Here is a 26,247-nt window from a genome sequence, read left to right as displayed (position 1 = left end):
CACTTTTGTGATAGTGAAGAACATGAAGGACAAAGGTTAGTACATGATGCGTGCATTGTAGCTGCTGTGATAGGGACATCTTGGGCTACAATATTGAATATTGAATAAATCAAGCCTGTGCTGCGCTTTCGTGAACACAAGTATATACATGTTTGCTTATTTTATGATAGAATAAAATTAATAAACATAATGCAATTATATTGTACTACAATGAATTTAGTGCACTCTGAATATGACACAAGATTAACCTATTACATACTTCATGTACTATAACAAGAAAAACTCCTTACATGTAACATTATAAATGTGTGTCAGCAAAAGTTTGATTGTCATATGCAATGATGCCAGTGGAACTAGCTAATCTTTGTTGTTCAGACTCTTCACTGTATGCATTTGACTAAAAGAGAGAAGGCAGATAATTGAACATATAGAGCAAAAATACATAATTTTTAAATTTTGGTGAAACTTACCAATTCAGATTTGGTTATATCAACATAGTCATTTTGCCATTGTGTGTTCAATCGCTCTTGTGCTTTACGTGGTGAGTAATAACCAGTCCTACCTCTCTGTGCTAGAAGAGCCTCGGTATCTTCTATAGGACCCTCCTGCAGGGAAATGATGGACTCTGTTACTTGAGGTTATTGTAGCTTACCATAGGTGGTTGGTTGGGGATCCATCCATGTTCAGATGGTGGAGAGTTATAATCGAATGTTGCTGTTGATGATGGTGTTAGCATTCCTGAATATGGTGGTAAGGTGAGAGGCTGTTTCCTTCTTCTTTTACCATCCCCATGGTCCTTTGGTCTTACAAAACACAGTAGTACAACACAAATGACAAATACTATGACTAGTCCTAATACCACCATTCCTATAATAAATTCTGGTCTCTCTTGAACAGGTTCTTCTGTTGTTGGGATTTCTGCTGGTGTGGCAGTTACTGAGATAGTGGACATGGGAACTGTTGTTGTAGCCTCAGTAGATGTAGTGGTAGTTGTGTCAATAATGACTATGTACAATGATGGATACATATCACAGTGAATTGTAATGTTCAAACACTCCATACCTGATATCTTTGTGGTGATTTCTTCGGCAGTAATTTGTCCTGTTTCAGTCACAACTGTCACAGAATACACTAGAGCTATAGGCAAACATAATGATGTAGCAAACCAATGACTTTAACTTACTCTCTCCTCTAGGTTGGTTTGCTAGTACAACTGAAGTTAGTATGTCCTGACGAAGAGTAAAGTTGTTTCGAGTTAAAATATAAAATCTAAGTAACCCATTAAGTCTGAATGTATTTTCCCAATTCAGAGAAACAGCATTGTCATTTAAGCTGAACATCATAACATCTACCACTTCAGGACCTGTCAAAAAATATTACCAATTATAATAGCCATATCTCCTTACAACATACTTGAAGGAAATGTTTCAATTATTTCCGAAAATGAAGAATTTACTCCTGATACGCTGTTCTCAGCTTGTAGTAAAAATTGATATCTTGAGTATGGTAGGGGATGATTTTCATCAGTGCCAGTCAATGTGTAACTTGTCTGGTTCCCTGAGAAGATTTCTACAAGATCACCAGGAGTGCATGTTGGGACAGGGAAAGGTTGAGGAGGCTGGGGGCATGTAATTTGGTACCATAGGGTGTATCTGAGAAAGAAGAAAAAAAAAGATACATGACAAGATGTTCTTTCAAAACATTTTGAACTAACCTTATAATTTCTCCATTGGGCTCACTAGGACTAGTCCAGTTAATAAACAGGCTTCGTGGCATTTGAACAAATACATTTGGTGATAACAAACGGAGAGGCCTGGATTCCAGAGTTCTTGCTACAGATGGATCACTCTGTCCACAGCCAACTGCAGTACATGCTTCAATGTGGAAAGTATAAATAGTATATGGTACAAGATTACTAACAGTGTAAAAGTCATCAATATGGGTCAATGTGGCTAGAATCATTCCATCCCTGACAATGTTGTACACGGTTATCATTCCATTAGGAATCAGGGGACTGGATATATTAAGAGTAACTGATGTTGAGGTTATGTCAAATATGATGGGCCGTGGAATTCTTTTTGGTGTCGATTCAAGTAAGAGTACTTGTGTCCAATTACTGGTATCATTTCCTACACTGTTAAATGATGTTATACGATACTCATAATACATGGCAGCCACTAGTATGTCATCAGTGTCATTAAAAGTAGTGCCAAGTCCAGTGAAGATCTCTGAAACATCATCTCCATCAAGTATTCGCCGTTCTAATGAATACCCCAATATAATTCCATTTGAATTTAATGGAATCGTCCAGCTTATTAAAACAGTATTGCCTTCTATTGCCATCAACTGTGGAGGGTTTTGTCCAGTAGGTGCAGCTTCCAATGTTATCCCTGTGACCCGCTCACTGCTTCCACAAGTTGTTGTGCAAGCCATTAACTGAAATTCATAACTTGTGAATGGGTTTAATTCCATAACAGTAAAAGTAAACTGTATGCCAGTGAACACAGTCCTGCCATTTACGAGCAATGTGTATTCGGTGATATTGCCATTTGGCACCAGTGGTGCTTGCCAAGCTGTTCTGATGGCTGTTGCGCTAAGTATAGTTACAGAAGGTGGATTTATTCCAGAAGGAGTATCTTCAGAAGTCATTACAATAGATTTTTCACTAAATTCTCCTGCTCCTATGCTAGTGTAAGCACGTACAGTGTAACAGTATACCTGGTTAGGCATGACATTTCGGTCAATGTACATGGTTTCATTTCCTACAAACACGGTTGTTTCATTTCGCTGCAACTCATAAGCAACTATGATACCATTAGGAATTAAGGGCTGTGTCCAAACACTTTCTATTACAGTTGGACCAAGAACTAACAACTGAGGTGAGTTTATCAACCTTGGGATACCTTCTGGGGTTCTGATTTCACTTGATGGGCCTAAACTGCAACCAGCTTGGGTACAAGCAAGGATTGAGACTTGATAAAACGTGAATGGTGATAAATTATCTACTGTCACATTTGTCTGTAGCGTTGTAATGTTGACAGCAACTGGAAGTACAATAACAGTATATCTATTAATTACACCATTTGCCATTGTTGGTAGCATCCAAGTAATACCAATGCTTGTGTTGGATAATGCTGTTAGTGTTGGAGCCCTCACACCAGCTGGAGCAGCTTCCATGGTTCTGACAGTTGTCACAGGCCCATTACCACAACCAGCAATAGTGCAAGCTGTAATGCTGTAACTGTATTCTGTGAAAGGCAACAAGCCTGTGTCAAGAAAGACTCGATCCAAAGTTGATCTTATATCTGAACCATTTCTTACAACTCTGTATTCAGTAATAATACCATTAGGAATTGCTGGACTATTCCATGATACTCGAACCTCTGAAGAGCTTGTGACTTCTAATGTTGGAACAGGTATTTCTTCAGGTATGCTTTGTAATGTTTGTGCTGTAGCAAAAGGGCCTATAGTCTGTCCTGCTGAATTTATAGCACGTATTGCATACTCATAAAATGTAAATGGTTGCAGTGATGAATCAACATACACTCTTGTGATAATATCAGAAACATTAGTGAAAATGGTAGCAGCGGATATATTGACATTGGTTCCAAATGGTGCTGATAATTGTCTAATTATGTCATACCGAATGATTATACCATTAGGTATTTCAGGTGGTTCCCATGTTAGTTGAATCACATTTGCACTAAGGACTTGTAATTCTGGTGCCTGCTGTCCTACTGGAGTAATTTCAGCAGTAGTTGCATTTTGCTCCATCCCTCTACTGCACCCGGCACTGTTGCATACTTCCAGTTGCAGTGCATAAGTGGTGAATGGGTTAAGTCTTCGCACAGTGTATGTATTATCTGTCCCTCTAAATTCCACACTGTTATTGAGATACACAATGTATTCTAATATTACTCCATTAGGCACAAGAGGTGGGTCCCATTCTAATACTAATGAAGTGCCAGATGGTGGCCGTGCTGTAATTCGAATAGGCTGCAAGCTTTCAGGTGGTGCTTCTATGGTGCCAACTGGCACCCAAGGACTCTCATTTTCTCCAGCACTGTTTATGGCAACAATCTGAAACTCGTAAAATCTCGCAGGCATTAATTCAGTGATTGTAAAGATGGTGATATTTCCTGACACTCTAGCTGCTAAGCGAGACATACCACCAATTTCACGCTGATTTATTACATAAAACATAATTATTCCATTGGGAAAAGTGGGTGGCATCCAATTTAACGTGACATTTCTAGCAAATATTGCTATAAAACTCGGCCCATTAATGCCTTGTGGAATGTCTTCTAATGTATACACCTCTACCCACTCACTAAATACACTCCCTACACTATTAATGGCCCTAATTCTGTACTCATACCCAGTAAATGGCAACAAGCCAGAATTAATAAAAATTGTCTGGCTTCCACTGAACTGTAGACTTTGCAGTTGTGATCCTATTTCTCTACGGTATGCTTCATATCGTAGTATGACCCCATTGGTAGTTTGTGGTTCCATCCATTCAACACGAACTGCTGTAGATCCCAGTGCAGTAAGGACTGGATCATTTAAACCACTTGGCACAGCTTCATCTGTGGTAGTTACATTTTCTATACTAACTGCACACCCAAGTCTGGTACAAGCTTCAATCCTAAATGAGTACTCTGTTGCTGGCAATAGATTGGTTGCTAAGTATTCAAATGATATGCCTACTTCAATATCTTGATTGTCAAAAAGAACAGAGTATGATGTAATGATGCCATTTGGAGATGTAGGTGGGCTCCATGTCACCAGAATAGCAGTAGAGTTCACTACAATCAAGTTAGGAGGAATTAATCCATCTGGAGTATCTTCAGGTGTCCGTAGAAAAGTTGGACCACTAACAACACTTCCACCACCATTTACTGCTTCTATTGTGTAATTAAACTGAGTGTTAGCTGCTAGGCTATCATCAGAGTAACTTAATTCAGTGCCGTTGAAGATGATTTCATTATCACGACGTAAGATATACATGATTATTTCACCATTTAACACATTTGGTGGCCTCCAGGAAACATCGACTGCTGTAGAAGTTAATATTAGTATCGTGGGTGGAAGTATGTCTTCAGGTGGTGCTTGAGGAGTAGTTACATTTACAACTGAAGCTGTCACACAGCCTGCAATGTTACATGCTTGGAGCACAAAGTGGTAAGTTGTGAATGGACTACGATCTGATAAGGTGACAGTACGTAACATACTGTGCTGAAACACTGTAAAAGTATTTGAATCTCGTGTCTCATTTAATATGTACAATGTTATTATTCCATTAGGCCTTTGAGGAGGTAACCAATCCAAACGGATTCCTGTAGGACTTATAACAGTTATAGATGGTTCTTCTAAACCTTCTGGAATAGATTGCATTGTAGTAGCAGTAGTAACATCACTTTCTGTACAAGCTGCATTAGTACATGCTTCAATGAAATATTGATATGTGGTAAATGGGAGAAGCTCCTCAATCAAAATATTTGTATCTAAAGTAAAGTTTACTAAACTTCCATTTTGGTATACATTGTAATTTGTTAGTATGCCATTGGCTTGCACTGGCCTAACCCATGTAACTCTAATTGTAGTGGCAGACTCCACAAATAGAATTGGAGCATCTACGAGGGAAGGTGCTGCCTCTAAAGTTGTCATTGTAATAAAAGTAGTTGAGAGATTTCCAGCACTATTTATTGCACTAATACTAAACCCATATGAAGTAAATGGGCTGAGATTTAGCACTTCAAAATTGAAGGCTAATCCAGTAAAAATTATTGTGGTATCTAAGCAATCAAAAGAAGGAACTGGAGTTGAAAGGACATTTTCCAGCACACCACAAGTGGTACTGGCAAAGTTAAAATTACATCTGTCACAGTAAGCACTGATTTCCTGATTTGTGCTGCAAAGAGTTCCTGTACCACATTGTTGTTGGATGGTACTGAATGTAGGGTGGTCAGCACACACTTCAGCTGAACCATTGAATCCAATTCCATTGCAACATTCAAGATTTCCTTGTATTTTGTTGGATTCACAACATTGCTCATCTGCCACACTTTTTTCAGTGGCACTTGCATAGCGGAATACCTGTAGTTACAGTAAGACTGTAGCTCAAAACCTTAACAATTAATGTATAATGCACATACACCCCACACACAAACATGCAGACACACTAGCACAAACAAATCTTCACTGTACACTGCAGGATGCTATACCATGTCTCAAGTGAGTCTTCAAAACAAGTACACAGAAAAAATTGGAATTTTCAACTAGAGTAGGGACCATAATACATTGATAAAAAGTACTGAAACAAGCTGGAGTAGTGCACGATATTACTTCACAGTAAAACTATAAGAAGTGTTATATCCCTACTGTGCAAGTTGATGTATTATGGTCCCTACTCTAGTTGAAAATTCCAAATTTTTCTGTGTACTTGTTTGTTAACTTTTTTTTTGTAAATAATAATTATGACTGGTGAACCCACGCATACCACATCTGAAATGGCGCTGCGTGCCCCAATTATTGTCTGAAAAGTGAAGTATCCATTACGCTTCATTGTCAGCTATATTCAACCTGTTACACAGCATTTCGAATCAAGAATTGTTCAAAAAGCGCTTCTGCAATCCACGCATACCGAAAGAAATGGTGCCGCATACCCCAATTATATCAATTATCGTCTGAAAAGTGAAGTATCCATTACGCTTCGTGGTCGACGATGTTCAACCCGTAACACAGCAGTATGAATCAAGAACTGTTTGAAAAGCACCTCTGATATCAAAATAGTCACTATGACAAATACGGACGATTTCTGTTACGAAGGGAAGCCATCACGTGCTATCACCAAATCGACACTTTTCGCTGTCAGCAAAGATGAATGGAACACAAAGGAGGACACTGGTAAGTCCATGAAGAATGCATTGTACATACTGCAGAGTGCCAAAAGGCACTTGTCGGGCCGAAGTGACGTCAAACAGTGAAAAAATCAAGGCCGTAGCCTTAGCCATTATCGAGTTTATTATTTATTATCAAACTGGGTAGGCAGCACCACTGGTACACCCAGGGAAAAAAAAGAAGAAATTATTTACAATTAGATTAGTTAATTAGATGCTAGATTGAAATATAGTTAATGAATTGGATGCTACTGTCGTTGGAGGTAATGTGTTCCATTCCTTAATTGTTCTGGGGAAGAAACTGTTCATATATGAAGATGTTTTGGTAAACGGATGTATAAAGGAAGATTGATGATGAAGTCTTGTTTGAGTAGGACGTGTTTGGTAGTATGGTGGTACTTGAAGTGCAATAAGTTTTATCGTTAGCTTTGTTGAGCAGTGATAGTCTAGCCTTCTTGCGTCTCTCTTCCAAGGTGGGCCATTGCAATTGTTGGAGCATTGATGTTACACTGCTGTATCTACTGTAGTCATTTAGTACCAAACGGGCAGCCCTTCTTTGGACCTTCTCAATGTTGGTAATGGAAACTGCTTGATAGGGGTCCCATACAGTGCTGGCATATTCTAAGGTAGGCCAAACAAGACTGAGATATGCAGCTTCTTTAGTTGATTTGAGGCAGTTGGAAAGGTTTCTCTTGATGAAATTAAGTACTTTAGATGTCTTAGACACAGTGTTGTTTATATGTAAAATAAAGGACATCAAGCATCACACCTAGGTAAGGATGTTGATTGACACTTTTCAGGGTATGGTTCTCAATAAGATAGCTCGTAAGAAGTGGACTAAAAGATCTGTAGCATTGTAAATCGACACATTTGTCTACGTTCAATCTCATCTGCCAGCGTTTGCACCATTCAGTAATTAGATTAAGGTCTTGCTGTAATATCTCACTATCTCTTGGGGAATCAATCACATGGTACAGAATACAGTCATCAGCAAATAATCTCAACGTTGAAGAAACACCAAATCCAATGTCATTTATGTAGATAAGAAACAGCAGAGGACCCAGTACAGTGCCCTGAGGAACTCTGGACTTAACTCGAACGACTTAACTCGAACGACTTAACTCGAACCCACTTAGATGCAGCACCATCAACAGTAACACGTTGTAATCTTGAGTTAACAGTAACACAAGTTACGCTTGTCTGAAGGCACCAGTCAGTAGAAAATTCTGTTAAATAAATTCTTTTTAAAATTCCGTAGCAACTCGTTGAAAGCGTTTTGGGTCGATCTGAAAGCTTGTTTGGGCTTAGTTTCACCTAACCAATACTGCCTGATCATCCTTAGGGGAAATTGAGGCTGTTTTTTGGGTGATATTATTTTGTGGGCTACGCCTACTCGTTTGTGGTCCCTACTATACAATCGTAGTGTATAATTCCACCTAACCTTGCCCATTACCCGCAGGGCCGCCCACAGGGGGGGGCAACTGGGGCATTTTGCCCCGGGCCCCAGCCTGAAAGGGGCCCCAGGAGGCCCCATGAAGGGCTCCCTGAATACCTGTTTAAAAGATCGATATACTCTAATAGAGCAGTCAGATCTAAATACTCTAATAGAGCAGTCACAGTATTCTTCAGAGGAGCAGTGTAGCAAGCTTATAGATAAGGAGATATGATTGGTGATGGGTAGTTATTGTCATTGCCAGCAGGTTGTGACTTTTTTTTTTTTTTTTTTTTGGTCTTCACCTTACAACTTGGGTCAAGGGCCCCACTTTAACTCTTTTCCCTGAGCCCCTTAATTTCTCTGGGCGGCCCTGATTACCCGTAAGACATGGACAGCTAGCATTTGTATTCACACAGCACACATACTTACCTGTGATATGCCATTTGATCCAGTACAACACAGTGTTGTGTCTGTCTCAACATACTGACTTCCACAACATGTTTTACCACTTTCTCTTAAAAAAGTAACTCCACTGCAACATTCAGTTGTTAGTGATGAAATCATTACATCTCTACAACATAATCTGCTACTGTGATTGTACTGTAGTGTCCCACCACTGCAAACAAAATCACCATTGTCAGTATAAGGAGTACCTCCACAACATGAATTCCCAGTACCAATACTGAGATCACCATTATCACCAGAGCAGCATACAGATTCTGGAAGAACCAATACATATTGTTCATTACAACACTCAAAGTTTTGTTGTCTTGGATGAAAGCGTCCACCACAACAAACATCATCCGTGTTCTGCTTTGCAATATAGTTTCCATTGCAACATTCACTGCCAGCAGTTATGTTGTGTACTGCACTTTCACAGCAAACCTGTAATTCAAACAGTATAATCTAGTTACTTTTAATCTTAATGTATGAATTACCTGTTCACTGTTTCTGTAGCATTGGGCTCCACATTGGTTCTGATCGACTGGACATTCAACGTATGTACATGAAGACTCACTGGTATCATATGAGCATTGTACTGGCATTCTTTGGTGAAGCTGATATTCTGTAATTATCCCATTGGGTTGCAGTGGAGAATCTAATAATGAAAATCGAGATTAAACTATGTACTGCGTTCAAATAAAGTTTTTGAAAGAACTTACCCCATGAAATATTGGCTGAAGAAGAACTTGTAATGGTGACTACAGGTGGAGCCAGGCCAACTGGAGATGCTTCTAGTGTACTAACTGAGACTAGACCACTTCTGTTACATCCAAATTCAGTACAAGCTTGTAACTGTACTGTGTAGATGGTAAACGGTGTAAGTCCAGAATGTACAAATGTATCAGAAGTTGTGGCATTCAAAATCTGAAGACTATTGACAAAAATGATATATAGCACAATTTCTCCATTAGGGGTCAAAGGTTCCTGCCAAGAAATTAATAAAGTACTTGAGTTAGTTACATTCACAGTTGGTAGAACCACATTTGCTGGAATTCCCTCTAAAGTAGTGCTAGATGACTCCGGTCCACTGGTTCGTGCTACTCCATTAAACACAAATACCTATAAGTATGCACAACAGGTTATAGTAAGGTCATATTTGCACAATATCTATATAACTTACTCTAAATGTGTATTCTGTATTGGGTAGTAATCCAGTTATATTATAGGTTATAACATCAGCACTTATGTTTTCGACTACTGCTTGTTGTGACAGGTCAGTAGATTGCCATTGAATTTCATAGCTAACTAATGGTCCTTGGAGTACATTAGATGGAAGATGATCCCATGATAGCATTATGGTTGTGCTATTGATAGCAGTGGCAATAGAATTTGGTCCTTGTAATGGAATATCAGCCAAAGTTCTTGTAACTGTTGATACGGTACTCTCAGCAGTTCCTGCACCATTCACCACCTCATAGTAATACTGATAATCTGTATAGGGAACAAGGCCAGTATCATCAAAACTAGTATCCAATCCCTCAAATACAAGTGTTGCATTAGAATCATCTGAGGCTAATTGCTGATACAAATGGTATAATTGAAGAATTCCATTTAGCTGACTAGGAGGACTCCAAACAATAAACAAGGTAGTGGAATTTACAGCAGTTATTGATGGTGGTGTTAAACCAAATGCCACTTCTTGTGCTGTCATACCAGCACCAGGTTGACTCTCTGTGCTACCACCTGCAGTAGTGGCCGTAACAGTATAGCTATAGCTTGTGAATGGCCTCAATTCTTGATCAGTGTAATTAAATGTCATGCTGTCAAGTGTGGTAATAATTGTTTCTGTGTTGTCTGGATTTATGCGCTTGATTGTATAACTTCTGACCGATCCATTTGGTATTAGAGGTTCTTCCCACATTATTAACAAGCTTCTTCCATCTATGGTTACTGCTGTGGGTTCTGTAATGTTATCTGGAGCTGTGGAATGTGAGGAAATCATTTATATACACAAAAAAAAATTACAAACCCTAATTCAGATTTAAAATATAATGCTACAACATGATACACAATTTTGTTAATGATGATGATGGGAACACTTTATACAGACCGCTGGTTTCATATTTATTTTCATAGAATACTGTAATAGTAAGAAGAGTTAACAGTAAGGAGGGCCTCTTGACATTAAGTGTACTAAAAATCCTACCAGCTTCTGTATTGGTGCATACACAAAATCAGAAGGTTAAGTTGCATACCTGCTTCAGGAGTCACAAAACTGGCAGCAGGACTAGATGTAAAGCCTGCACCATTTTCAACAGTAATCCGATAATTATACAATGTAAATGGTCTTGCTGCATTGTCAATATGTATTAAGTTTGCTGAATCAGCAAACACGGTTGCAATAGTTGTGTAAGTAGTATTATCTTCAGAGTCTTCAGTCATAAAAGCTCTCTGTACGTAATAAGCTATAATGATACCATTGGGAGTACCAGGTTGCTCCCAAGTAATCTTTGCCATTCCAAAAGAAGTATTCTGAACAACGGGAGCATCAAAATCTTCAGGAACTATAAACATAATAATATATTATGCTTAGTACATGTATAACTACACACAACATCATTATTTTACTAGTATATATGATATCTAAATGTTTGTATTACCAGCTTCAAGTGTTGTTACTGTTTCTGGTGGGCTCTCAGTACATCCAACAATAGTACAAGCTGTTACAGTGTACTGGTATATTGTGAAGGGTAAAAGATTGGTCACTTCAAGATTTGTTATGTTCGGAGTTGTGCGGTCTACTTCAGTGGAGTTCTCCATGATGATATAGTGAATGATAATTCCATTTGCAATAGATGGAGGATCCCATGACAAAACTAAAGACATTGATTGTATTTCAGTCACTTCGGGTCTATCAATGCTGACAGGAACTGAAAGAAAAATATTACTGACCATATTGAATAATGTTCTTTCCTACCTGATGGTCCTGTAGTGAATGAAGTCTCGTTGCTTGTCACACTACCCACAGTGTTAAATGCTATAACACTTACATCATAATTTGTAAACGGTGTAAGGTCAGTCACAACCAGTGTAGTGGGTATGTCAGCAAAAAGAGCTTGTAAAGCCACTGACTGTGATGTTAGTCTAATGCTAACATTATAGCCTAAAATTATTCCATTTGGTTCCATAGGCACATCCCAGCTAATGAGTACTATTGTTGCATTAATCACAGTAACATTTGGACTACACAAAGAGGCAGGATCTGTATATAGTAGAAAATATTATTATTATTATTGTCTATGATATTATGTATGTTTACCTGCTTCAGCTGTTGTAACATTAACTTGATCTGCAGTAATACTCCCAGCTCCATTCATTGCTTCAAATTCTACAAAATATGTTGTAAACGGAAGCAGTCCATCAACCAGGATGGAGACAGTGGAAGTGTCCATTGGCTCAGAACTGTTATAGGCAACACTTCGTACTTCAGCATCATCAATTACATATATAAAATATTGCACTAAACCATTTGGGTTTGTAACTCTCTGAATTGTCACAACGAAAGAATCATCAGTAACTGTATGAACATTTGGTACTGTGATGCCATCAGGAATGGCCTCTAAAGTGGTAGCATTAGCTGAAACACTGCTTCCACAACCAATTCTGGTACAGGCTTGTATAATATAGGTATGGGTGGAAAATGGTTCTAGTTCGCTTGATACATATACAGTGGTTGTTTCAAAGAATACCAGTGGAGCTGATAAGTCTTGTATCAACCTAAATTCTGTTATTTGACCATTAGGCACTTGGGGAAAATCCCACATAACTCTAATAGCTGTGGAGTTAATAACAGCCAACATTGGTGGTGCTATGCCCTCAGGAACACCTTCAGGTGTCAACACATCAACTGTAGGACTGGTAGTAGATCCACCATCATTGTGAGCAACAACTGCTAGTGTATATAAGGTATTTGGCAGTAGACCAGTGAGCAATGCCATTAGGTCTGTAGTGTTTGCTAGGACCTCTGGGCTAGGGTTAACATCTGCCCCCATGAATACCTGAATTACTTGATACAAAGTGATTCTTCCATTAGGAAAATCAGGTGGCTGCCAGTTAACTAGGACAGTTTCAGCACCAAGTGCAGTAGCATTTGGAGCATCTAGTCCACTTGGAGCACCAGGTAAGGTCATAGCATTAGCTATATTACTAGTTGTGCAACCACCAACTGTACATGCAGTGAGAGTCACTTGGTATGTAGTGAAAGGCATAAGGAATGATGCCGTATAATTTAACTGATCACCAGCAAGAGTAACATTCAACAAAGTACTATTCAATTGCAGAATGTAATTTACTATATCACCATTTGGTCTAAGAGGACTAGGCCAGGAAAATGTCAATAAAGTTGTGGTTGCAGCTATAACTCTTGGAGCATCGACACCTTCTGGAGCTGTTTGAGATGTTGTAATATCAATAGATGATCCGGTGTTACCTCCTGCATCAGTGTATGCTGTTACAGTTACAGTGTAAATGGTAGATGGCTGTAAAGAAGAAAGCATTGCTTGTAACTGTTGTGATTCAGACGTGTTAACTGAAACCGAACTATTATGTTGCAAATCACTTGCAAGTCCCCATGTTGGTCTAACAGGTATCGCAGTAATTGTATAGCCAGTTAATATCCCATTAGGAAAAGTAGGAACACTCCATGAAACAGTGATGAAATTGGAACCTTGTGTGATGGCTACTGCTGTGGCAACTCCAGTTGGTACTATATACAATGAGAAATAATGACAATGGATATTCCTAACTATGGCACATAGCAAGTACTGTACAAAGTATCAACAACATACATAGATGTGTGTTTGACCAATGTATTATTCTATGCCTAGGGATGAGTTTATTTTGCTTTTTTTTCTACTTATTTTTCTTTCCAGCAATTCTTTTATTTATGCTTCATATTTTGCTCAAGAATTATCTATTTTGTTCTGCATATAGCTTTATTAAGCTACAATTTCAGGAGCAGATCTAGGATTTATAAGGAGGGGGGGGGGTAACTCAAGGTACTAATCTCTTTGGGTGAAGGTGTGCTTTGCATGCTAGGTCTGGGACCCCCAGAAAATTTTCAAAAATAAATGCTAAAATATTGCAATTTGGAGATATTTCCACATAAAAATTCACATTTCTGTTTGTAGATATTTTATATACTGCCTTTAGATTATAGGTATGGCTCTCTGAAGCATTTTGCTAATGGAAAAGCTTGGGTAGGTTCAGACAACCAAGCACATGATACACCCTCTCACAATTGCACAACAATAGGTGCATGTTAGAATAATAATGTTGAAAGTGGAAAATTTTGAAATTTGAACCATATAAGAATCTGAGAGCATTTTCAATGGAAATTGTGTACCTGAATTAAATACATAATGACAACACAAGTAGATGAATCAAGCCTTTTAAACAGACCAATGTACTTCATTGCATGTATAGGTGCACGCAGATTTTGCATAACAGAATCAACTATATGCTTCCAGTGAATGTTCTATTAGAGTAGTTAGGTGACTGCTCTATTAGAGTATCATGATCTTGTACACCTCCAATACTGATCTGGGTCCTTGTTGCATAAACTTTAGCATAAATCCACTGATAATACCGATGTTTATAAGGTGGGTTTATGAGTATTTGTATTAATAGTGATCATATAATTATGCGAAAACAAAATTACATTATAATCCTCAGCGTATTGATCAAGTAAAGCCTAAAAGTGAAGGGGGGGGGCTTCAGCCCCCAACCCTCCCCCCCTCGATCCACCCTTGTATTTAACCTTAAAGTGACTGTATCTCGATCTGTACTTACTCTTACCATAATTATAGCTACATAATTGTTTATGGAACTTACCATATATAGCAAGAAGCTAGCTATATATTGTTTATGCAACTACTCTATTAGGAAGTCTCGATCATTACATGCTCTTCCCATAACAGTTAGCTAGGTATTGTTGATATTTAATATGTGTGACTGTTCTATTAGAGTATCTCGATCTCCTGTGAATTATTTATGTCCACTCCACAAAGATTGCACCTATTATGCCAGCATTTTGCTCATTGCTTTTATCCATCCATTATGCCAAAAAAAAATTGCTGGCGAAATCAACACATCCCTATTTGTGCCACAACCATTGCATCACAAAGCCTATTATTTTACCAGTACCAGCCCTAGCCCTTGAAAATATCTATATATCTAGGTATTGAACTCACCATCAGATGCTGTCCGACTCATAATCCAATCACTGCTAGCATTTCCAACAGAATTGAAACTGACTACCTTGTATAAATATCCTAAAATAAAATTTTGTTGTGGTAAAGCTAAAAATGATGTACATGCATACATACCTGTAAATGGATTCAAATTCTCATCAGTGTAATTGTTGTTTAATCCTCCATCAGTTGATACAGTTGGATTTATACAGGTTTGATTAGCATTTCCAACTGGACAGCCAGCAAAATTGACTAACTGCACAGCTGAATACTGTGATACTATGTTGATCATGCTGCCATTAAATATTACATTTCTTAGACACCCTCCAAAGTATGGCTCTACAGCTGTGTATCTTTCAACCAATGTTCTTACACTAGAGTTCATTGGAAAGCCACCCAAATAGATGTAAAAATTTAAAGTAATACTGTTCTGTAATGACAATGGGGTTGACTGCATAATAGAAGCATTGTTTTCAATGTTGAAGCTGTTTACCTCCAAGCTCCCACCACCCACTCTTACTGTAACCGATTTCCACAGACCATCACATTGTGAGAATGATACTGAGTTAAGTGAAAGAGATACTTCGGTTTGAGTTGTTGAAAACAAGACTCTTAATATTCCACCTTGCAAGTACACTAATAAAATACCAGAGTCATCTTCTGAGTAGGCCAAATAAATAACACCGGTACTGCTAGTTGTTTTAAAGTCAACGGATACACTGTACTCAATTTCATTTGATATCAATATACTGGTGCGTGGTAATGTAACATAGCCACCACCATAAAAATGCATTCCTCTTTCTTGTAGCATTGGACAACCTACACTTAGTGGGTAAATACCATCCCTTGTTTCTGAAGCCATTGCAAAGCTCAGTATTGCATTACTTATGTATACGTCTCTCAAACATCCTGCATAAAATGTATTTGTAAGTATAGCATTTTCATTGATTCCATTTTGATTAGTAAGCAATGAAACTCCTTCTGGAATTCCACCTATGTACAGTGCTGTACCAGAACCCACAACCTCACTTAATCCCAGGGAGGATCCTGATGCTGTGTGTACATCATCTATAGTAACCATTCCATTGGTTCCATTTCGAGATATTACTACTTTGTGCCATATTCCATCGTTTACAGTGATTTGTGGTGATAAAGCTGCAGGTCCACTTCCAGAGTCATACATAAGCCATAGTCTACCATCACGTAACTGAATGGCAATGAAATCACCATTAGTAGCATGCCTTGAGTACAGTAGAGCTGCAGTTTTTTGATATGTACGAATGTATAGTGAAACATCTGTCGAATAGCCAGTAAGATCAGAAACTGGAATGAATTCAGCAAGAACAGTTCCAGTGAAAAATACTCCTCTTTCATGATGGTATGGATAAGGAACTAATGAAACATTTCGCCTCTGTATAAGATAGCTGTTGATTATACCATTAGGGTGTTCTGGTGGTGTCCAGGTAAAGCTTAATGCAGTGGACAGAGCTTCTGTGTTCATTGGTGGTCTCTGGCCAGCTGGTGCTACAGTATATAAAGAAACATGCAAGTTAATACATAGATAGATTAGTAATTGGTATGAAAACAAGAGAAATAGAAATCGCTGAAAAAGGCAACAAAACAAGAAGGGATCGCTGGAGTGGTAATGTAAACCACAAATCCCTATTTTGACTCTACTCTCACTTGTTAAATGTTTTGAGTAAAAAATTTTCAAATCAAATTAGGGATTTACATTCAGCAATCCCTTCTTGCCTCTGCTTTCCCTACTAAATTCCAATATTTTTTATATAGATCCATCGATTTAGATTGTGGTACTAAGAGTTGGCTAGCTGTACTACAACTATTGTTGTGTCCATTATTCTATTTGCCATGATAATTATTTCAGGTGATGTTGGTAGTCAGTGTCACTTTGAAACTGCTTTTAAGAAAGACTACCAGGGACAGATCCAGGAGCTGGAAAGGATGGGGGACATCCAAGATACAGGTGGTTGGGAAAGTTCCAGCTCTAGCTATAGCGTTAATCTCAATTTTATGAGATTTTCAAATGTCACTATGCATCTGCATTGTCTAATGTTGTAGAATTTACATCAGTGACAGCACACACATAATACATGCATCCTTCAAGTATTACTCACAATAGCCTACAAGTTGTTGTTGTTTTTAGTTAATGGAACAATACTGGGGCTGTTTACAAAGTGAGGCCAGATGACATGTCATTCAGAAAAATGGTTTTAATAAAGACCATACTAGCTAGCTACTACTTGTGTAACTTTAGACTTTGTGTGAAATGGTTATAGAATTAACAACAGGTATCAACGCTATCGGTATCATACCTAGCTGTGTGAGCTTAGATGACTTCTCATACCAAATTGTCGAAATGTTTACCAGAAATGCTATACACGAGGTGCTACAGCCTTGAACTTGAGCTTAAACTAACACCACAGATGGTGAAAATGGACTCTAGCCTACTTGAAGGAATCCCATAACTTACCAAGTCATTCATTATATGGTACTTGGAGATGACAATAATGGTGAGTAGCTAGACCATTGGCATGAGGATTTTAGAAATTTATCGAGCTCAAGGATGAATGATGATCTATAGAATACAGGTGTATATAGACATGTGGAAGGATTTAGCAACCATCGTTGTGACTGGATTTGTCTTTTCTACACATTTTACATGCCAGCAAACAAAATGATGTAACACTTGACTCCTTACACTGATTAGCTCACTCTTATTTTCAAAATGCAGCCAGATACTTTAGCTGCACTCATGGAAAATTTCAGGCAATTAATTATATGCAATGATAAAAAATTACGAAGCTTCAAATTTCAAAATATGGGCCAAATTTTGTGTGTGAAAAGGTACCTTTTCACAAATCCGGTCATATTATGGTGATGAACAATTCATAGCTTTTGAATGTCCCCAAATTTTGCCTAGATCATTTTTTTAAATAAAATACTACCATTTTTCTGAGTTCAGTGGTTAATGATAATAAGTCTCTGAGTGTTGTTCATAAGCAAGTCATAAAGTGGGGTCGAATAATCCTATGGGTTTGCCCTCTGATGTAGAGAAAATTCCGTTTCATCTTTTTTATATGGTAAAGGATTTATTGGGAAATATGTTAATTTTTGTTTTTATTGTTAATTTTTTTTCCGTATTATTTTGGTGCTGTTCATTTTCTAAGGCATTCTAAGGTCAACTGCTCTATTAGGGGATTGTGGAAATTGCACTATTATGAACTCACAACTGTGGTTCATGAAAATTCAATTCAAAAGGTGAGTGTACTGTACTTGCAATAATATATCATTTCAGTATATATTCTTACCAATTTCAAGTGTTGTCACTGTTGTTACTGTGCTATTGATACAACCAACTTCTGTACAAACTTCTAAGATTAATGAATAACTGGTAAATGCTGATAGACCTGTGACCACAGTGGTTCCTGTTGTTGCTGAGAAGGTAACTACTTCTTCTGTGGGGTTTACAGTGATTATGCGGTACAAAGTTATGTTCCCATTTGGTTCATGTGGTGCAAACCATGTAATCCTGATTGACGTTGCACTGACAGCTACTAAATCAAGTGGCCTAACAGCGGCTGGAACTGAAAAGAACAACACCGAATGTACAGATATTAAAAATCAAAGCAAACTTACCAGATTCATCAGTGAAAATATACACTGTTTCACTTTGCGTACCACCAGCACTTGTGTATGACACAACACTAAAACCATATTCTGTGGCTGGACTGAGACCTGTAGCAAGATACTGAGTTTGCTCAGATGTAACATTTGCTATGATACTTTCATTGTTTGATACAGTTGAAATTACTTCATATCGTAGCAGTATCCCATTAGGAACTTGTGGAGGTAACCAAGTCACATTTATGGCTGAAGAACTAACTGTTACAACAGTAGGTGGTATCTGAGACAGTGGAGAAGCCTCTGCAGTAGTAAACATCACTGATGAGCTCTGAGCACACCCTCCATTTGTACAAGCCACAACAATGGCACTAAATGCTGTAAATGGAATTAGGCCACCAACAGTAGCTACAAAACGATTTCCAGCAACTTCAGTACTTTCAGCCCCAGTACCATTTGTGTAGTGTATTTGAAGTGTATAACTAACAATTTGGCCATTTGTGGTGAGAGGTAAGTTCCATGTACCAGTAACAGCAGTAGAGTTTATAAAAGTAATTGATGGTTGTCTCACTCCCTCTGGTACACCATCTAAAGTGGTTGTAGTGACAGAAACACTTCTGACTGAACCAATTCTATTAACGGCTTCAACAGCATAAGAATATTGTGTAATGGGTTCTAATCCAGTATCAGTATAGCTCAGGCCAGTCACATTAGCTACAACTACATTGTCTCTGTACACAATGTAACTGATGATTGCACCATTTGGTGATTCTGGTGGTCTCCAAGTGAGTAGAACAGTTGAAAAGTTGACAGCTTGAAGAATAGGTGGACCTTGTTCTTCTGGCACTAATGAGAAAGAAAAAAAAGGATCTATGTATGCAATACTAAGGCTATGAGTAACACACAATCAATGCACATTCATGCACACATTATGACAAACCTTAAACTTTGTTTCCTGATAATAATATAAGTGCAACACATGTTTTATATGATATGCATATGAATTACACCACAACTTACCAGCAGAGCATCCCTGGGGATTTTCAGCCTCCAAAAACATAAATCCATCTATGCATGCATCACACTTGAGGCCACTTACAAAATCTTTACAGTTACACTGTCCATCACTAGTACAGTTTGTTTCAGTACTACCAGCTGTGTTGCATGCACATGGCCGACACACTGGATACTGATAAAAGTTAACATTACACTGTTCACATCTATCACCAATAAAATTGTTCCTACAGCTGCATAAACCATTGGTAACATTACATATTGAATTGACAGACCCATTATTATCACAAGTACATTCTACACATCCTTGGTCAGTGGTATAGTACCCATCTATGCAGGAATCGCACATCAACCCTGTAGCTCCAAGTTGACAGTTGCACTGAGATGTAGTTGAGTTGCAAATGCTACCTGACACATTAAGAGTGTTTGGCATAAAACAGTCACAAATTGAACATCCGTCCACATTAGATGCTTGAAGGTTAGTGGTTCCTGGATTGCACTCATCACATGCACGTCCATCAACATTGCTTTTGCACATACACTGTCCATTTGAATCACAAGTGTCAGAAATTGAGCCTGCTATGTTACACCCACAATCACTACAACCTTGGGAAATGTCATACAGCCCATTGTCACATTCATCACATAAGTTTCCAACTACATTAGCTATGCAAGTACAATTTCCAAGTGTTTTGTCACAAATGATGGAAGCTGTTCCAACTGAATGGCACTGACATGGTTGGCACCCAGTGTTGGTCAAGTTATAAAAGCCATCTTCACATTGATCACAACGTGTCCCGGTTACACCAGTTTTACATTGGCAGGTTCCAAGTGAGTCACATCCATTTGACCCTTGTGCATTACATTGACACATTGAACACCCATCTGGATTGGATCCGTCTAATCCTGTAGTACCATCTATACACTGATCACAGCGCAGGCCCATGACATTACTTTTACAGTTACATTGACCATTTACTCTATCACACTGAGCAGAACCCCCCACCGTTCCATCAAGGTTACAGTTGCATGGTTGACATCCATTGGTGTTACTAGCGCTTAAGTTATAAAAACTGGATTTACAGGTGTCACACTGTATGCCTTCTACATTTGTCTTGCAGTTGCATTTTCCTGCTACTTGACCTGGTATATCATCACTCTGTTAAACAATTAAGACAGCATATTCAGTTAATATGTCTGTATAGAAGATATATGCATCCACTGGCTATTCAAATACAGTGCAGTTCAATTTAAGCAATTATTAATTTGCCTTATATATAGTCACTTTCTTATACCTTTCTGAGTCAATATATACGTTTGTACATGCTCCCTATTATGATCAATCCGATCTAAAACAGCCAAGCTGTGAAAAAGAGTGCAGCCTTCCACAAATATGCTAGTATGAAAGAAATGTGATATCAAAGGTAGTGGCCATTTCATTAATCTGTCACTTACAAATTAAGTGACAGTATAATATTATTACAGCCATTTCTAGGCCACCACCTTTGATTTTTCATACTAACAATTATTTTTGGAAGGCCGCACCCTCTTTCACAGCTTGGCTGTTTTGGGTTAGATATTTAAATTTCAATTAGGAATCATAGAAATAAAAAGTAGTGGAACAAGGGAGATCCCCTACACCTGAAGATATCTAGTACTGCTCAAATGCAACGTCATCTCGCGATAGTGCAAGCAATTCAAAAACTCACTAATTAAAGGGTGTGGCTCTTGTTTCATTAGTAAGTATTCATCCTATTTTGTTTGGGATGAATACTTCCAACAAAATGGGTGTCACGCCTTTTACTTAACAAGTTTTTAAATCACTCGCACTCTCTTGTTTGTTTACTTTTTTGTAACATTATGACTGGTGAATGCAAGCATGCCACATTAGAATGGTGCCAGGCTTATTGTTTTTGCCTAAACACGCACCTTAAATATCAATAAATTATTACTGAAATAGCAAAGTGGCTATTACGCTTTGTTTTCAGTTATGTCCAGCCCACTATGTAGTGTTACACATAAAGAAACACTTTTAGAAGGACCTCTGCAACCAATCAGTCATAACAGAAAATTTGGACAATTCCCATCAAACATAGGGAAGCCATCACGCAGTGCTACTATGAATCGACACCTTGCACTGTCAGCAAAATTAAATGGGACACAAAGGAGGACACAGGTAATTAAGTCCATGAAGCATGTATTGTACATATAGAAAGGCACCAGTCAGGCTGAAGCAACGAAAAATCAAGCTCGTAGCCATAGCTTCTATTGAGTTATGGAAAGCATCAGTCAAGCAGTCAGTCAGTAGAAAATTCCACCAATAATTTTTGTAGCAACTTTTTGGAAGTGTTTCAGATGGTACTGAAGGCACTTTTGGGCTTGGTTACACCTAACCAATACTGCCAAGATGCCATGAAAGTATTGTGAGGAAAGTATTAAGGATCATGAAGGAACCTTCGTGATCCTTAATATACAGTACTATTGTAGTGTATGATACAACCAAGCACTAAGATATAGTTAGCCAGTTTTTAATCACTTGCACTATCGCGAGATGATGTTGTGTTTGAACGGTACATACACTGTATGTGCTCACCAGGAGTATGATCACTGCCCACTCTAATATAGCAGTCACTTTAAAGTCCACATTTTTTGATGCATCAGCCAATTTTGTGGTACTTTGTGTGTCATTTTCTTGAGCACACAGTATACTGGCTATGCACTGTCAATAGCATGCATCCTCGTTGGTGTATGTACTTGAATGTGATTGAAATAATAAAACATGTTGAAGAATTAAAATTTCAGTAAGCACATTGTACTGCAAGGTATATACTAACCTTTACACAGTCACCATTGTCTACTATGCCAGCTCTATTGCAATCACATGGAATACAAGCATTTGGATCAGTTGGGTCACGACCAGCTGGTCGGTAATATAATTCAACACAAGTATCACAATGTCGCCCAGCTGTATTGTCAGTACAGTTGCATATTCCACCACCACCTAAATCATGACTGTCAGGAAAGGTATCAGATGCTTGATCATAATAACAAGATGTTGCATGGTTGTTACAAGTGCAGGTTTTACAAGGGAAAGCAGTAGTGCTTGTTCCCATCCTCCAAGGTTTATCATTATACAATAGCTGACAGCGTTCACACTACATTAAGTATATCATGTAGGACTATAACAATATAAAACACATACACATACCATTGTGCCTTCTGTATTGTGGGTGCATTGACAAGATGACGTCTGCTCATTTATGGTACACCGAGCTCCATGTCCATTGCAATTGCACCTGACAAAAGGTTGAATGTAAATATACAAGGCTATTGTAAATGAAATCTTACCTTCCTACAATAGTAGTTTCAGTTAGACTGTAGTAAAGGTGATTGATACTTGTTTGTGAATTATTGAATACATCGACAAACTGCATTCGTATGTCAGATGAAAATCCTGATCCCGAGGGTATGACATACTGAATATTTGCACCTGCTGTAGGCAATTGGCTACAAGTGATGAAAAAATAAATGTCAAAACTTAAGTTAATTGCTTTTCACCTTAATTACACTTACAATGCTATATAGGATATGAAAGAATTGAAGATAATTTTATGCTGTGATGCTTTATAATCATTCGTGAACAGTTAACTGAACTAACCTGGATGCTGAAGTAGTGCAAGTTACTCCATTTAATGTTCCCTCATTGGAAACATTGAAATATTGCATGCAGTTATCAGCAAAATATTGCAGAGGTAGGAAGGTTTCTCCATAGTCAATTGAATGTTCTAAAATTGCAGCTTTAGGACGAGGACTTCCAAAATATAGTAATACATAAAAGACCTACGTATAATTGAAGATAGGATCATAGACTATAAATTATGTACATACTGAGCACTCACCTCAAAATTAAAGTTGGTGTAACTAAGTTTCATAGAAGTAGTGGCATTTTGTTCATTAATCTCAGATATCCATTGATCTCCACTAAACTGGTTATTTATGTAACCAGGAGGAGTTGATTGCTGATTGATTCGTTGAACTACACCTCTATCAGTGGTGTGACCAGTATGTTGAATACATCTAAGTGTGTTACTAGAGTCTACAACTGGGTGGGAAGGAGGGCAGTGACATTCTGGTGCTAAGTGAACAAAAGATGATATCCCACTTCCTAATAGTTGAACATCTCTGTGGGCAACAATAATGAGTAATATGAAACCAGTAACTTGTAAACATCCACATACACTAACCTTTGAACCAATGCTTGAGTATAAAGGTAAGCATCTTGAAGATGACCAACAAATCCCATTGCTCCTATGTATAAACCAATAAAGTACTCACAGAGATATGTACTAGTACAATATATGCTTACAAATGTAAATTATGCTACAAATAAAACAAAACAGTATAGAATAGCTAGGAAACAAACTGAGATAGTTCTATGTTAAATTTATGGTGTAATATACATAATAATTATTTTTTTATATGATGACAAAAATCAGTCTTACCCGTTTGTTTTAATATTGTGTATTGCACTAACAGATAATTTTTAAATTTGTCAAATAGAAAGTTTGATATCGCATACACACACACTCATGCACATCATGTATACATGTACTTGCATATATTGTAGCTATGCATAAGATTCAAAGTAATGATGAATGATCTATAAGAAGTTTGGTCACAATAGTTACATACCAGGAGTTGCTTCTCCAAGATAAATCAAACTAGGACCATCAGCAATTGGACTGTCAAGTGTGCTAGTACTAACTACAGATCCATTAATGTAATATGTAACATCTTCCAAATACACAGTTATGGTAATGTGATTCCAGAAAGCAGACAAATTTAGATCCAATACTCCAGTATCTACATTGCGAAATGTAACTGATGATCCTTGTGGACGATAGTACAGTCTAATAACTGTCTGACTGATAGTAATAACAAAGTAGTTAGTGTTGGTGGTAACATTTGATCTTGAAATCACTGTGCTAAAAGGATATTTAGTACACAAATATACCACATTAATCCAACAACTTAGAATCGTAACTAGATAGTGACACTGAAAGTTTAAAGGTCAGAAGCTAAGTTTAGCCAGCACTGTGGCATTAATTTGAAGTGAACGAGGCATTGCTAAAAATCAATTCATAAAGATTTAAATTCCAACCTAAATATAGCTAAGGCCACTCCAAATAAATCATTAATAAATAAACTTGGTTCTACTTGGGGTACTTAGAGATAATCAGTTACTCTCTAGAATTCCTATGGATATAATTACATGAAAATAACAAGGAGAAAACATCCTGACCACCTGGTAGACTCCTGTAAGTATTCGAGCGTAAATCGGATGGCTGCAGGTTCGAGGCTACCTAGGTCCAGTCACGGATTTTTTCTCCTTTCTCCAACTTTTCAAACACACCTTAAGTAGCTAAAGTCTTTGAGCAGGCTATAGGACCAGGTGTCCTACAGACCTTCAGCACTTGTGCTGTAAAGCATTAATAATAAATAAATTCTCTGCTTCCCGTCCACCGCCCGCATCTGGCTACTGCCAGCTCTAAATATTCCATTATTCCGTATTCTTCCATTATTTTCAGTTATTCTTACATACTGATAGGCTCAGTAAAAGCTATCTTGAAACAGTGTCAGCTCACGTGTCAGCAGTGCTATCAAATCAGCACATGCAAACTTCATGTTTGAGTTATTTTTGCAACTTACAAAGAAGGACCAAGCTTAAGCATGCTTTTATGCAGCCTTTTTGGCTGTGCCAGGCAAATAATGGCTTGAAAAGCTAGCTAATCTTATAATGAAATAATGGAAATGGACTGCCCGCCCGCATGCAAATATGCCTGAGTCCTGGACGGGAAACAGAAAATTTATTTGGAGTGGCCTAATTGCTAGAAAGCTAATTACCATACCTTTCCCTTGTATTCTGAAGATTTACCCATGCCGCAAAAGAAAACCCATTATCCAGTAATGCTGTATCTCCAAAAAGAGTTGAAATGGAAGAATTGCTAATGAAGACAGAATTACTCTGACTTCCTGGTCCATCCAGTGCAGTCTCAACATTTTCACCAAACGTCCCCAGAGATATTAGATCTATTGGAGATGGCAATTGATCTCCAAATGGACATGTATTATTGCATACTCGTTCAATACAATTAGGGAGAAGAGAAGCTGCTGAATTAGATGTAAACAAACAGTATGATTCTGCTTGAGTGGCCCCGCATATGGATGATGATGTTACTGGCTTGAAAGGAGCTAAATTTTCAGTGCTTGGAAACTCTCCTCTTTGAGCCAGCACACTGTTGAATACCACAAATAGTATGCAAACACAATAAGAGGATGATCGCAACATGTCTGTAGTAGTAACTCAGTCTCTACTCGTAGCTACGTACGTACTCAGGCACGCCCCCCTTCGTCTTTCTTGTTAAAATCTTTAGCTCGTAGGTTTCCAGCAGTACTTACAAGTCTTTGGTTAAACACAGGCACGATTCCTTCAGCTTCGAGTTAAAATCACCACGCCAGGGCGTGTTCAGCTTTAAAAGTATGGGCGGTTACCAAAAAA

At 38.0% G+C, this 26,247-nt stretch overlaps 1 protein-coding gene across 1 annotated transcript; it reads right to left on the bottom strand.

Moving 5' to 3' along the window:
- Nucleotides 1-145: 145 nt before the first annotated feature.
- On the bottom strand, nucleotides 146-26,237 carry LOC136268120 (usherin-like). The gene is made up of 28 exons (XM_066063357.1): nucleotides 25,598-26,237; nucleotides 24,381-24,673; nucleotides 23,933-23,996; nucleotides 23,588-23,870; nucleotides 23,347-23,528; nucleotides 23,037-23,195; nucleotides 22,897-22,984; nucleotides 22,523-22,843; nucleotides 19,695-20,847; nucleotides 18,690-19,520; nucleotides 18,362-18,637; nucleotides 15,168-16,556; nucleotides 15,033-15,113; nucleotides 12,101-13,546; nucleotides 11,759-12,043; nucleotides 11,442-11,711; nucleotides 11,037-11,345; nucleotides 9,962-10,761; nucleotides 9,501-9,900; nucleotides 9,276-9,436; nucleotides 8,767-9,222; nucleotides 1,715-6,099; nucleotides 1,414-1,652; nucleotides 1,184-1,363; nucleotides 1,063-1,137; nucleotides 653-1,005; nucleotides 471-605; nucleotides 146-397 (listed from the first exon to the last, which is right to left on the bottom strand). The coding sequence occupies exons 1-28, from the start codon at nucleotides 26,035-26,037 to the stop codon at nucleotides 299-301; spliced, it is 15,153 nt and encodes a 5,050-aa protein (XP_065919429.1). The 5' UTR covers nucleotides 26,038-26,237; the 3' UTR covers nucleotides 146-298.
- Between the last annotated feature and the right edge of the window lie 10 nt (nucleotides 26,238-26,247).

Source organism: Dysidea avara, chromosome 10 (assembly GCF_963678975.1).
Source record: "Dysidea avara chromosome 10, odDysAvar1.4, whole genome shotgun sequence".
In the NCBI taxonomy this organism is placed as follows: domain Eukaryota; kingdom Metazoa; phylum Porifera; class Demospongiae; order Dictyoceratida; family Dysideidae; genus Dysidea; species Dysidea avara.
This window is presented reverse-complemented; position numbering and strand designations above follow the sequence as displayed.

Excerpts from the sequence above, each read along its gene's own strand:
- LOC136268120 (XM_066063357.1), bottom strand. The coding sequence starts at position 26,037 with ATGTTGCGATCATCCTCTTATTGTGTTTGCATACTATTTGTGGTATTC. Across the intron at positions 9,901-9,961 it reads ATACAGAATACACATTTAGA|GTATTTGTGTTTAATGGAGT; the intron begins GTAAGTTATATA and ends GCATACTTATAG. Across the intron at positions 1,138-1,183 it reads AAACCAACCTAGAGGAGAGA|CTCTAGTGTATTCTGTGACA; the intron begins GTAAGTTAAAGT and ends GTTTGCCTATAG.